Consider the following 14,505-nt stretch of genomic DNA (forward strand, 5'->3'; position numbering starts at 1 on the left):
GAGAAGAGAAGATTTATACAGATTAGGTTGTAGGGAGTGGAATGATAATGATAGTAAAGTATTTTAAGGTCTTTTGTGTCTTAGAGCCATTGTACATATTATTCTTGGCCCCTGAGACCACAGCTGGAAGCAATGAGTAGAAAATGCAGAGGTGAAGATATAGGCTTAATGGAGAGGAAAATGTCTTAACTCCTGACTTAAGTTATCCAAAATTGAACAATTCTTGGGCATGGCAGAGAGGGAGTTCATATAATTTGGGTTCAGAGGTTTCTTCCAACTTAATGATTCTGTAATATGGTAGTTTTGCTAAATGTTGAGTTTGATTTTTTTCCCATGTGTTAAAATTTTGTAATAAAACTCAAATCAAGTCAATTTTACCACATCTTGGTTTATGTGACTAAACTATATAATCTTTTGTAACTAAATTCTGACACATGAACTAGCTTTCCAAAACAAAACAAATTCAAATTATGGGAGAAACTCACTGAACTTATCACAGGACATTAAAAACATCTTTATAAGTAAGAGCTGATATAATAGAGAGCTGCCCTCAGAAACAAGAAAGATTCAAACATATATCCTATCTACTACACATACTCACTGTGTGACCCTGGTGAAGTTACTTAAACTCTCAGGACCCTAGGAGTTCTGAATCTGCACTTAAAAATTCATTACCTGCATTTCAATATAATTGGTTTCCTTTGTTATCCTATGGATTGTACACATTTAAAAACATTAATCAGACTTGCCTGATTGTTGCAGGACACTATGACATACACAAAACATTAAGAACCCCTCTGGTGAGGTACAATTATATATTGGCAGTGGAATTTGTTCGTTGTGAACTCACTACAATGAGGGAAACATAGGTCTAGTATGAAAAAAGCAAAAAAACAAAAAGACGAAAACCAACTCTGCAATGAATGAAAATGGCACACAAGTCTTTCATGTATCTGGTAAATTGTAAGACTCATTTGGACAGTCTTTGGGCTTTTGTAATGTTAATTGCATCTTCTCCACCTATTAATAGGCCTCAAGTAACATTTGTTAATTTATATTATGGCACTGGGTCAGAGGGTCCTGCTCTCCTGCTCTGCAAAGTGTATAAATATTCTGAGGTGAGGTTGGACTTTGAGGTTTATATTTGGAAGAATGTTTGTGAGCCAGATGAGACTCTGAGTAGCTATTAAAGAACCCCTTAGCTTTGAAAACCCAGATGTTGGTGCTTCTATCTCTGGTAACTAAGTATATATTGCTTATAGTCAGATAGTTGGAAGCCCTATCTGATCTTTATTTCTCTGTATTTTTTTCTGAAGTTCAGGGTGCTGACTTTCCCCCCTGAATTAAGTTCTTGAATCTGTGCTTGATTAAAGTGATTGTTGACCCCTCAAAAGTTGCCTTTCCTTTTAGAAAAGCAGGTCTAAGAACCTGCGATAGCAAGCCATCCTGGATGTGTCAGGGTGCTTGCTTTTATGGCATTTTAACTAGAAAAATCAGTATCTGCTCTAGAAAAGGTGGATATGACAGAGATGGTGGATGGCACACAGGATAACTTTTAGAGAACACTGTGAGCATGTTTAAAATGATTTCTGGCTTAGATGATATATTAATGAAAATTTCACCAGGAGTGGATGGACAGCCAAGAAAAAAAAAATTCTTCATTTTGTCCTTAAAGTATATGATGCATTACCAACCTCTTTATTAAGATACTGCTTAAGATATTCCCTATTCAAGTGGTTTTATTCAAACTGTCTCCCATTACCAATTTAAATGGAGTTTGATCTTGTAACGATTGGGTCAAGAGATATAATAAAAACAGTCAAGATCTGAGGGGAAAATAACTGCCTCCAATCCCATCTGTGGTTCTATCCCTCATTCTTAAGTGATGTGTTATAAAATGTTAACCTTCTAATTTTCAATTCAGTCAGCACCAAGGTGTAATGGAAGGAACCAGAAATGAAATTTCTGAGTTCAAGTCTCTGCTCATTGTAACCTGAGAAAAGTTGCTTTCAACCTTGCTGTGCTAGTATAATCATTACTAAAATAGGGGAATTAGGAAGTGGTTTGTAAGCATAAGGCAGCATACAAACCCAGTGTTCTTTCTGCTACTATAAAGACCACTTGGTATTGAAAGCTCTTCATAATCTGGTACTTTCCTACCTTTTTAGTTTTTTTGCATGTTAATCCGTTTCACGTACAGTGTGATCTACTAGCAAGGCCTTCTTTCTCAACCTTGAAAACAACCTCACCTCCTGTCCCTGTCACTTTCCTCTAGTTTTGCATCTAATACTTGGAATAACTGCACTTTTTCCTTTGCCTTTTAGTTTCCTTGGCTTCTATCAATACTCAGCTCAAAGCCCATAATCTGTAAGAGGTCTTTTCTAGTCCCTCCAACTTTCTCTTTTCAGATTACTTTAACCTACTCTGTGTTTTTTGTTGACTAAGTAGTTAGACAACAGCATCCTAGGAGAACAAATTATCCTGTTGAATTCATGGTTCTGTCCATGTAACGGGAGATAGAGACTGGTCCCTAGATTTTTTTTTGATAAAAATATTCATGCTCCTGTTACAGAAAAATTGTGCAAATTGATCTATTTACTGGGCTAAAATAAGCATTTGAATCATTGCTCTGAAAACATTTTTTCACTTACTGGAAGTATTACAAGAGTGAAAGTTAGAAATGACGTTCAAGTCAAGCAGTCTTTTTAAGTTGCCCAAGGAATCTTACTAAAATTGTAGAGGAGAGTAATTCTGCTGATAACTGAATGGAGTTGACTTGCTTCTAGTGTAATATGCATGTGTTTTTCAAATGATGAAAGATCAGTCATGACAAATAAAAGGATGTCTCTAGCTCCCCAGAATTTACTGCTCTGCAAAACCTGCCTTCTCTGTGGCTCCTAGACAGATTAAGTGAAGAATGTAGAAGATAAAGTTTAGCAGTATTTGCTAAACACAAAAGCTGTTCAATTCCTTCTATTTAGTAAGTTTTTCTTCTACATGGCATTAGTTTTGAAATCTGCCCCTTCCTTCAAATAAACATAATATATGTATTCTATTAATAGTATTTCATCACACTAAGGTATATGTTAAAAAATGACTGACATCTAAAAACATTGGTGTAGCAGAATAGCACATTACTTCTATTTGGAGAGAGTAAGCAACAGCCTGAAATTTAAAGTACATACAATTTTAATTAGCTGTACAATTATAATTGTCTTTTGGTTTTTTATTTCATAAGCTTCCGATCTTCTTTCTGTTATGAGTCTATCTTTCCAGCTGCATCTTTCATTCTTCCCTTTCTCATCCCCTACAGTCAGGTCAAATTGAATTTCTCACTCTTTCTTGAACACATCGGGTACCTTTCTCAACTTTATGCCTTTTTCCCCATCATTAATTACACCCAGAATGTCCTCTCATTCATCTCTACTCAACAACCTACTTCTTCAAAATCTAGTTCAGATGTTACCTCCTTAGGAGGACAGAATCATAGATTTATAACTAGAAAGGACTTTAGAGATCATCTCTTCCAACCCTCCCAATCTTAGTCCTGGAATCATGAAGTGACTTGCCCATGGATAAATAGGCAGCAGAATCTCTATGGTCTGACTCAAAATTTAGTGCTCTTTCCTTTACACCATACTTCCTTGTCAAGAAGCCTTCCTTAATCTTCCCAGTGAGGTGATCACTTACTCCTCAGAATTATCAAAGCACCATGGATTCTTCTTCTAGCCTATAACCCTATAATTAAGCCACAGAAGATGTTCAGCAAGTACCGTGAAAATTACATCAAGGTATAGATTTGTTCAAATAATGAATCTTGTGAATTGTTTACATTATTTAAATTTGCACCATGTATTTCCATTTTGGCCTGAAACCAATGATCATATTTTACATAATCATAGCTTTAAATAGTACAAACTCAAATACACATAACCAGTTCATTAGATTCATTATCACACTAAGCAAGACCTACCTGTATATGGAAATATGGAAGTTAGTTCAGTGGTTTTCTAAGTCAACTGAATGGAACTGATGCCTCATGGTATTTCCATCATCACCAGGACTATGAAATAAAGAGGATGGGGAATTTTCATAACAATTTAGGTCATTAAGAGTCAGCCTGGCTTAATGAGTAACATCTAGAAGACCCTGTATGAATCCAACCTTTGATTTCTATTGTCTGTGTGACCATAGATACTACTTAGCCTTTCTGTCCGCCTGGTGTTCCTATGAGACTATAATTTCCAGATGAATTACTGGACAATATTAATAGAAGGAGTTTCCACATGCGTTGCTTCTCCACAGCAATGAAATCGTAGATTTGTACCAAGACCTCAAAAACAACATAAAGACAAAGGGAATTAATTGGGCATGAGATTGCAGTGTGGTATAGTGAAAAAAGAACTAAATGGAAAGCCGGGCTACTTGGGTTCAAGTTTTGGCACCCTTACTAAGTCTCTGAGTGATCTTGGGCAAATATCGTAACCTTTCTTGCTTCCGTTTTCTTCTAAAATGAGGGAGTTGGACTGGCTGATTTGTAAGGCAATTTCCAGTTTTACATCTGTCTCTGTATTTAGTGTCATTGTTACTTGTAGTCCTTTTTAGGGAAAGGAGGGTTGATTTTACCAATATTCTTGCCAGGAAACTCGTTATATGCTAGCACACTTGTAAAAAGTTAAGCAGCTGCTGGTGCACCCTATGTTTCTGACTTGAGCTTAAAACAAGCTTAAAAAGCAAGGACAAATGAATAGCTGAACTGAATTCTGCTACCTTTGTCTTTGTATCTTCCTTACACAATTCCCACATATCTCCCACCCTACCCCCCAAAAGATCAATTCCTTATAGCAACAAGCAGGTGAAGATTGGTTTGCTCTCCCGTCATTCAATCATTTTGGACTCTTCATGTCCCCGTGGACCATACTGTCTATGTGGTTTTCTTGGCAAAGATACCAGAGCAATTTGACATTTCCTTCTCCAGAAGATAAAAGCAGCAGGGGCGCATAGTTAGTAAGTATTGGAGGCTGAATTTGAACTGAGATCTTTCTGACTCCAGGCCCAATGCCCTACCTACTAATCTTCTTACTTGCCTCCTTAAAAATGAATCATCTGACTCAAAGTATTGTATCAGTCACCTGACTAATTTTTTACCTGTTTAGTGCTATAAGGAATTGATTATATTAGGAGGAGGTATGGAAATTCTGCAAGGTTTGTGTAATAATTTTAGTTCTGTCAAAATGTTTATCTTTGGTGTTCAGTTTAGATTCGGATTTTATCCAGTATTTCTTAAAATTTATGGCCCCCAAAATAACATTTTTTCTTCTCCCTCAACAACTAAGTTACTTTAAAATAAATAATTTCAAAAAATTGAAAACTTTTCATTTTTAGTAAAGTTGCACACCATAAATATATTTTTAAGGAGGAAAGAATACTAATTATTATCATTGTTTTTGTGTCTTATCTCCCTAAGGAAATTATAAGCCACATGAGGGCAGGACTCATGCTTCATTTATCTTCATATCTCCCTTAGCATTTGCCACATAGTAGTCACTTCATGAATGCTTTTGGAGTTAATTGAACCTGATACAACTTAGTCTGTGTTTTTGTCTTACCTACTTTGCTCTGAACAAATTCTTGACATATTTGATATATGCACTTGCAGCCTACAAATGAATTTTTCCCCCAAAGTGACACATTTTTGTCCACATTCAGGGTGACCATTCAGAGAAAAATAAACACTGACTGAGTTAGTCTAGATTTAAAATAATCAACAGCTTCTGCTAGACTCAAATACCAAGGAAGGGATAAACTTTTCTTCAGAAAAACTAAAAGATATCCCTTTCCCCAGTGGATTTTATTACATCTCTGCAGGAAATTTAACATCTAAGAAAACTCTCAGAGTGACTCTTTGCTACTGGATAACTAAATTTCATTAGGAGAAAAGCTCGGTAAGAGCTACCTCTTCCATCTTTAGAGAATTTTTATGCTGAACAAAATTTACTTTAATGCAACTAAAAGGTTGCATATCTTTCAAACAATTTAAAGCATTAAGCTTTTGGGTACAAACATCACAGAAATTCAATATTTGCTATGGGTTTCATTACCCTATGGGAAATCAACCGTGAAGTGAGAAATTTTACTTACATTTCTTGTTTTTCTGGGGAGGTTTATTTTAGGTTTTATCACTTTTTCTTCAACCAGGCCTTTTAAGGTGGATGTCTCCCAAGGTTCATCCCTCTTCATCCTTTTATATTTTCTTCCATATCAATCTTATATGTTCCTTTGACTCTAATCTCTTACCATGTAAGAGATTATACATAATACATCATCTTCTGCATGATCCTTGCACCTTTATTTCAAGTCTATATTTCCAACTCCTGGGCATTTTTATTTGTAGCTCCCTCAGCACCTGCAGTCCAAACGTCCAAAACTAAACTGATTTTTTTGCCCCTCCTCCCAGGTCTGTTCCTCCTTACTCCCTTATTGTTGCTAACAGTACCAGTCATTCAGTCTCCCATATTGAAACTCTGGCACTATCTGTAATCTCTTTTTGCCTCTACCTCTACCCCCATGCAGTTATCACTAAGCAGTGTTGGTTCTACTTTTTTCAATTCCTCTCCTATCCATGTTCTCTCCTCTATTAGGCCTGTTGTAGGAAAGATTGATGGATTTGGGGTTGGCTTGGCTGGGTTGAAATCCCATTTCTGACACTAGCTATGGGACTTTAGGCAAATCAGTTAACCTCCCTGGCCCTCATTTTCCTCACCTAGAACTTGAGGATGATATTTCTAATTATATTTACCTCACAGTGTTGTTATAAGGACCAAATGAGATGACATATGAAAAGAACATCATAGTTTTAAAAGCACTTTATGGTTCTGGCATGTTAAAGACAGGGGATGCTAGTTTTCCTTCCTTGCCAAGAGCCATACCATTTTATAATATGGCTCCATTGATTGCTGATTCCACTTCTAACCTAGACTATTATTACCATCTAATTAGTTTTTTCAATTTCATCCTTTGCTTTACTTCCGCATTATTGTCATTATGCCTAGAACTTCTTATCTCATTTCTCTGCTCAAAATCTTTCAATTAATCAATATTAATAATAGTATATATTGCCCACTCTGTGACAGCCACTGTGCAAAGTCATATACAAATATTATCTCATTTGATCCTCATGACGACTTTTAGAGGCAAGTACTATTACCCCTATTTTACAGTTGAAGAAACTGAGGCAAACATAGGCTAATGACAGTGCCCACTTATTGCACAGGTAATAAGTATTCGGAGATTGGATTTGAACTCAGAATTTCTATTTCCTAAGCTCAAGCTTCTTAGCCTGGTATTGGGTATTTCACAATCTAACGCTCTTCTACATTTTCATCCTTATCTGATACAACTCCCTAACCATCATCACCCCATTCTTCATTTAAACTGAACTACTTATGTAGATCTTACGGCTTCTTTGCACTATGCCTTTATGTATACCCTTCCTTATGACTGTAATGTGTACTTAGGCTTTCCCTCACTTCCTTTCCCAAAACTTTTGTAATCCTGCAAATCATTTTACTTATTTTTTTATCATGATAGGTTATGTTATTTTTTATTATGCTAATAAACTAGAGCAAGACAAAACAACACAGGATTAAACTAAATACATTGTTAGTGACAAAGTTAGTGGCATTGTCATATAAAAAGAAAACCAGGACAATTTTTACTAACTCTAGGATGAATTGCATCTTCATAACCTCCTTTAGTAAAAAAAACAAACAAACAAAACATCTTGACTCTTTGGATGGAAATTATTGAGATCATCACTTCAAAGAATGGTCATTGCACTTACTATTGTAAGTTTCAGACTCTTATCTTTAACTATGGTAAATGCAAAAGTCAAGCCCAAATGTTACCCTCTGCATGAAGATCTCCCCAATGCTCACCTTTGGGCAATGACCTTCTGCTTTGGTCCCACTTAGTACCTTAGTTACCCCTTTTAAATGGACTTACTAGTTTTCCCCTTTAGTAACTCAGTAATTTAGTAACTTCACAAATCAAATCCCTTTAATAAAAGGATTTATTCTGTAAATCTTGGACTGAGTCAAAAGGCTGCACCCAAGGACCTAGAAGGCCACGTGTGGCCTTGAAGCCACAAGTTCCCCACCCTTGATTTAGTTGGACAGTAAGCTCCATGAGAGTAGGGCCTTTCTCTTACCTAAACTTTTTTTCCTTTCCCAACTTCTTTCACAATGCTCTGTGAACAACTAATAAATAATAATTGAATTTATATTAATCTAGAAATTAGATTTTATTTCCAGAATCTAAAAGTTAAAGAACTTTAATATAAATATAGAAATGTATAGGATGTCCAGATATGTAATTACACTCAGCGCTTTTGACATGACACCTAAGGTTAAATACATTAATAGCTAACCATTATGGATTCTCTTCTTTTTCTTAATGAGTTTGACAAAAACATCAAAGTACATGCACCAGATAAAATTTTCTTTCCTTGTTTGACTCATCATTGCTTAGCACAGAAATAAGATGAAAAATGAACAATTCAATGTTCATCCATCATTCATCCCCTAGAGGGAAATATGCACAAACAGGTTCTTCACAAAGTTCACCTGAAGCCAATTAAAATTATTTCACCTAGTGACCAGCAATCTGACAGAGGATAGCTGGTAACAGTGCATTTCAAGTACAGTGCATTTCAACTGTCCTTCAACTGTTAACATTTCCACTATGTTTCTAATACTATAAAATTTAGGAGGAAGATTTGCAAACTTTTTTTCCTTTTAATATGGAAGGATTAGATTCAACAACTGCTAATTCCCTGACTAACTACATTGTTAGATCATTCACAGACAAGTACTACTGAAGTTAGAAAAGGGAGTGTGGAGGCTGAATTATTTAGGAAAAACTGAGTAGAAAGGGGTTACTTTGGTTTTTCATGAGATAGTGTGTAGGAAAGTGCTTTTAAAATCACATGCTATACTGTACTATTACTTAAAACTAGTACTAAAACTTTCAAAATATTGTTTACTTTGCAACATTTGTTATTAAAAACTTTACACCATACTTTCCTTTATTAAAAAAACAAGAACTAACATGTATTAGAGTTGAAAAGAGTCTCATGGATTATAAACCTGGGGACTTTGAATTTTAGAAAAAAATTGGCAGTTAAAACCAATATAATTCTTTTCTTTATGGTGCTATATATATGTCTGGCTATACACATATATGTGTATATATATGTGTAAGTGCGAGTGTGTGAGTGTGTGTGTGTAGAAGAGCCATTACTAGCTTCCAGCTAGCCACTCTTTAAATACTCCCAGTTTCCCTTTACTAGATGAAGAAAATGAGATTCCGAGATATATGTCTGTTTCAAGTAACAAAACCTAGAGGAAGACCTCAAATAGATGGGGTGTATACTCTATAGACCATCTAATAGACAAGGAAAAGAAAGGTTGTTTTTGCATTCATGAAGTTAATTCCCCCATTGACAAGATCCAGATGCTCTTAAATATTAAAGGATGTATCTGGGGAAAAGATTACATTCCCACCACCCCTACCCCTTTCTTTTTACACTTAACTCTCATTTGCTACCGTTGCTCGTACCACTGTCCAGGCGACAACAAACACTGCTGGAAATCCTATAAGTAAAAAACAAAACAAAACAAAACAACAAGTTTATGCTAACATTCATTTCAGATTTTTCTAACCATATAAAATTATCATTGAAAAATATTTACTGGACTCAAATTTAAAGATGTCAGACATTGCTTTGTGCACTAGAAGAGTTTCTGTGACTTTCGTTATGTCAACTACAGAATTATATTGAATCTACCCACTCTGTGCACATGACTTACCAGTCTCTCTAGAATTTGTCACCAACATTTGTTTTTCTTGTAACTGACAACTTCAAGATTGTGGCTGGTTTAATTGAAGCATGAGAGGTTATGGGATCAATCTCTAACTGAAAATGGCTGAGGGGACCAAGGGCAAGAACATGGTAGGATCTCAACATTTGGTTTCTAATTTTACATGAATGGGACCATGATTTCAATGGAGAGTAAACGGTCAAAGCATGGAATATGACATTTGAAGATAAACTTAGAAGTTTAGGACACTTCAGTCTGGAAAATTATTAAATCAGTATAGTTTGTTTAATGGGGAATATGACTGGATTTCAGAATTTTAAAAAATTTAAATTTAAAAAGCCATTATACTGGGTGCCATGTTTTAATGAAATTTTTCATAGTTATACACAGATTTTTCTCATCCCCCTTTGCAAGTACTTCCTTTCCAAAAGTTGTAACATCCTTTTTTTTTTTTAAATCAAGAGTGAAAGAAACCAAAATCATTGCAAATTCTCAGCAAGACTCAACAAGACAGAACATGTCACAATGCATAATATATATTTACGGAGAGGTGAAAATATAAAAATACTGGATATAAAAATATCCAACACATTTGCCTATATTTGAAAATTTGGCTTTAAGTTAAAACACTATAATATAATGGTTCCTTTAGGTTGGCAGTATTGTACAGAGGAACACAATGTCCTGGGGGGGTAGGAAACTTGCCTTCTAGTTTCTGTCCCTGACACTAACTAGCAATGTAACCTTGAGAAAATTATTTCACTTGTTTTAACATCTTCTTTCTTTAATCAAGCCCAAATTTTAAGGTCACATGATTTTGTGATTCTTATATATTAAGTTAAAGAGGAAATATTTTTTTTTAGAAAATACTTAGTTCAGTTTTTATGTTTGCTTCTGATTTCTTTCTAAAATTTTTTTGAATCTTGATTTTATAACAACTAACATTTATATATTGCCTACTGTGTTCCAGGTACTATATTAAGTACTTTACAAATATCTCATTTGATCCTCACAACAACCTTGGAAAGTAGGTGCTATTATTATCCTCATTTTATTGTTGAAGAAACTGAGGCAGGTAGAGGTTAGTGATTTGCCCAGGGTCACACAGTTAGTAAGTGTCTGAGGCCAGATTTGAACTCAGATGTTCCTGATTCCAGGCTCAGAGTTCTATCCACTGTGTCATCTAACCACCCCAACAGATGACAACTGAATATATCATTAAGGGTAGTAGAATATTCATCTGTTATACAAGGAGTATATTATGTAGCACACACATATATATGTACACACATACATGTGTATATATGCATACATACATGTGTGTATATATGTATGTATATATAAAAATATATATAAATAAAAGGCAGTTAGGTGGCATAATGAAGACATTTAGCTGCTATTTGCCTTAATTTTCTCAATTATAAAATGGGAATAATAACAGCATCTACCAGGGCAGAACCAAGGTGACACAGTAGAAGCAGGGATCTACTGGAGCTCTCCCCCCAAACTCCTCAAAAAACCTGTAAAAAATGACTCTAAACAAATTCTAGAGTGGCAAAGGTCATAAAATGACATACTGAAGCAAATTTTCAGCCTAAGAAAATCTGAAAAGTCAACAGGAAGAGTCTATCACACCAGGCTGGGAGCAGAGCACGGTTTGGTGGATGGAGCTGGAGCAGGCATTAGGGGACTGAATCACTGCTGCTGTTTCCAGACTTCTCAACCCACAAGCACCAGAGAGTTTCTAAGGTGAATGGGAAGGATCTGTCACCTGACAGAGAGGGGGGAGTGTGATCTGGCTCCAGCCCCAATCCCAGCCCAGGTCCCAGGGAGGGAGAAGTCACTGCTGAAGTGGAGGCTGCTTCTGAAGCCCATCACTTAACAAAGAGCTTGAAAGTCTAGTAACTGGTTGGGAAAATGAACAAACGGGTGAAAAAGAAACAGATTGTAGCTTCTTACTTTTTTGGTGAAGAGGTATTTTCTTATATCATTGGCAATGAGGAAGATCAAAACATGCAACCAGAAGACAACAAAGCCAAAGCTACTGCATCCAAAGCCTCCAAGAAAAATATGAATTGGTCTCAGGCCATGGAAGAGCTAAAAAATGATTTTGAAAATCAAGTAAGAGAAGTAGAGGAAAAATTGGGAAGAGAAATGAGAGTGATGCAAGAAAATCATGAAAAACAAGTCAACAGCTTGTTAAAGAAAACAGCCCAATATGCTGAAGCAAATAACGTCTTTAAAATTAGACTAACCCAAATGGCAAAAGAGGTCCAAAAATCCAAAAAGGAGAAAAATGCCTTAAAAAGCAGAATGGGTCATATGGAGAAAGAAGTCTGAAAGCTCATTGAAGAAAATAATTCCTTAAAAACTAGAATGGATCAAATGGAAGCTAATGACTTTATGAGAAATCAAGAAATTATAATACAAAACTAAATGAATGAAAAAATAGAAGATAATGTGAACTATCTTATTGGAAAAATAGCTCACCTAGAAAATGGACCCAGGAGAGATAATTTAAAAATTGTTGGACTATCTGAAAACCATGATAAAAAAGAAGCTTAGACATTATCTTTCAAGAAATTATCAAGGAATACTTCTCTGATATTCTAGAACCAGAGGGTAAAACAAATATTGAAAGAATCTACCGATTGCCTCCTGAAAGAGATCCCAAAAGAAAATCTTCTAGGAATGTGGTAGCCAAATTCTAGAGCTCCCAGGTTAAGTGGAAAAATATTACAAGCAGCCAGAAAGAAATGATTCAGTTATTGTGGAAATACAATCAGGATAAGGAAAGATTTAGCAGCTCTTCCACTAAGGAATTGGAGGGCTTGGAATGTGATATTCCAGAGGACAAAGGAGATAGGATTAAAACCAAGAATCATCTACCTAGTAAAACTGAGTATCATACTTTAGGGGAAAAATTGGAACTTCAAGCAAGCAGAGGACTTCCAAGCTTTCTTATTGAAAAGACCAGAGCTGAGTAGAAAATTTGACTTCAAATACAAGAATCAAGGGAAGCATGAAAAGATAAGCAGGAAAGATAAATCATAAGGGACTTATTAATGTTGAATTGTTTACATTCCTCCATGGAAAAATGATATTTGTAACTCATGAGACCTTTCTCAGTATTAGGATAGTTGGAGAGAATATATATGTGTGTGTGTGTACATACATGTATACGTGTGTGTGTGTGTGTGTATATATATATATATATATATATGTAGAGACAGAGATACACGGGGGTAGTGAATGAGCTGAATATGAAGGGATAATATCTAAAAGAGAAAATTAAGTGTTAAGAGGAATGTACTAGGAGAAAGAGAAAGGGAGAGGTAGAATGTAGTAAATCATCTCACATAAAAGAGGCAAGAAAGAGCCTTTACAATGGAGGAGAAGAAGGGGAAGATGAGAGGGAATAAGTGAGCCTTCCTTTCATTGGATTTGACTTCAGGAGGGAATAACATACACACTCAATTGGGTATGGAAGTTTATCTTACTCTACGGGAAAGCAGGGGGGAAAGGGATAAGAGAGGAGGCATAATAGAAAGGACAACAGATTGGAGGAAGGGGTAATTGGCAGCGAGCACTTTGGTAGAGGGACAGGTCAAAGGAGAGAATAGAATCAATAGAGGGCAGGACAGGATAGAGGGAAAAATGGTTCTTCATAACATGACTGTTATGGAAGTGTTTTGCATGACTACACATGTATAACCTATATCGAATTGCTTGCCTTCTCAATGAGGGTGGGTGGGGAGGGAGGAAGAGAGAGAATGTGGAACTCAAAGCTTTAAAAATGAATATTAAAAATTGTTTTTACATGCAAGTAGGAAATAAGATAGATAGGCAATGGGATATAGAAATCTATGTTGCCCTACAGGGAAATAGAAGGGAAGGGGATAAGAGAGGAGGTGGTGGTGGGGTTATAGAAGGAAGGCAGATTGCAGGACAGGGTAATAAAAATACACATTGTCCTGTGGTGGGGTGAGGGGGGAAATGAGAAGAAAATTTGAAATTCAAAATTATGTGGAAGTGAAAGTTGAAAACTGAAAATAAATAAATTAAATAAATTTTAAAAAATTAAGAAAAACATAAAGGGCATAAAAAGAAAGATGCTATCTGCATCCAGAGATTAATAGAAGTAGCTAAAAATCTATTGCTTATTAGATTTTTCTGATGAAAGTTTGAAAAGAGGAGCCAGAAGCAAAAATAGTATTTTCTCAACTTCATAGTAATCCAGGGTATTATGCCATACTTTAGGATTGAGAGAAAATGAAAACAAAGTATTACAGGCATATGTTGAGAAATTAATTAAATGATCAGTAGATCTTCATTTCAGTAGTATGTTATCTCCAATGAACACATGACAGTAATAGCTAGCATTTATACAATGCTTATAGGTTTGTCCAATGCTTTATGTGATATCTCATTTGATCCTGACAAACTTGTGAGTTAGGTGCTCTTATTATCTCCATTTTACATATGAAGAAATTGAGGCAAACTGTCTTGTATGTGAGGCAGGATTGGAACTCTGATCTGCCTGACTCCAAGTCCTGTGCTCTATCCACTGTGCCACTTTCATGTAGCTTGCCTCCAGTATCATCAAAAGAGGTATATCCTCTTC

At 35.6% G+C, this 14,505-nt stretch overlaps 1 protein-coding gene across 1 annotated transcript in view; it reads right to left on the minus strand.

The window, feature by feature from the left end:
- PTH2R (parathyroid hormone 2 receptor) overlaps positions 1-14,505 on the minus strand; it is a 129,492-nt gene that overhangs the window by 45,654 nt on the left and 69,333 nt on the right. Inside the window, exon 8 of the mRNA XM_072617433.1 lies at positions 9,594-9,653. Within this exon, the coding sequence (XP_072473534.1) occupies positions 9,594-9,653 (60 nt within the window). The remainder of the gene's footprint in view (positions 1-9,593; positions 9,654-14,505) is intronic.

Source organism: Notamacropus eugenii, chromosome 6 (assembly GCF_028372415.1).
Source record: "Notamacropus eugenii isolate mMacEug1 chromosome 6, mMacEug1.pri_v2, whole genome shotgun sequence".
NCBI lineage: Eukaryota > Metazoa > Chordata > Mammalia > Diprotodontia > Macropodidae > Notamacropus > Notamacropus eugenii.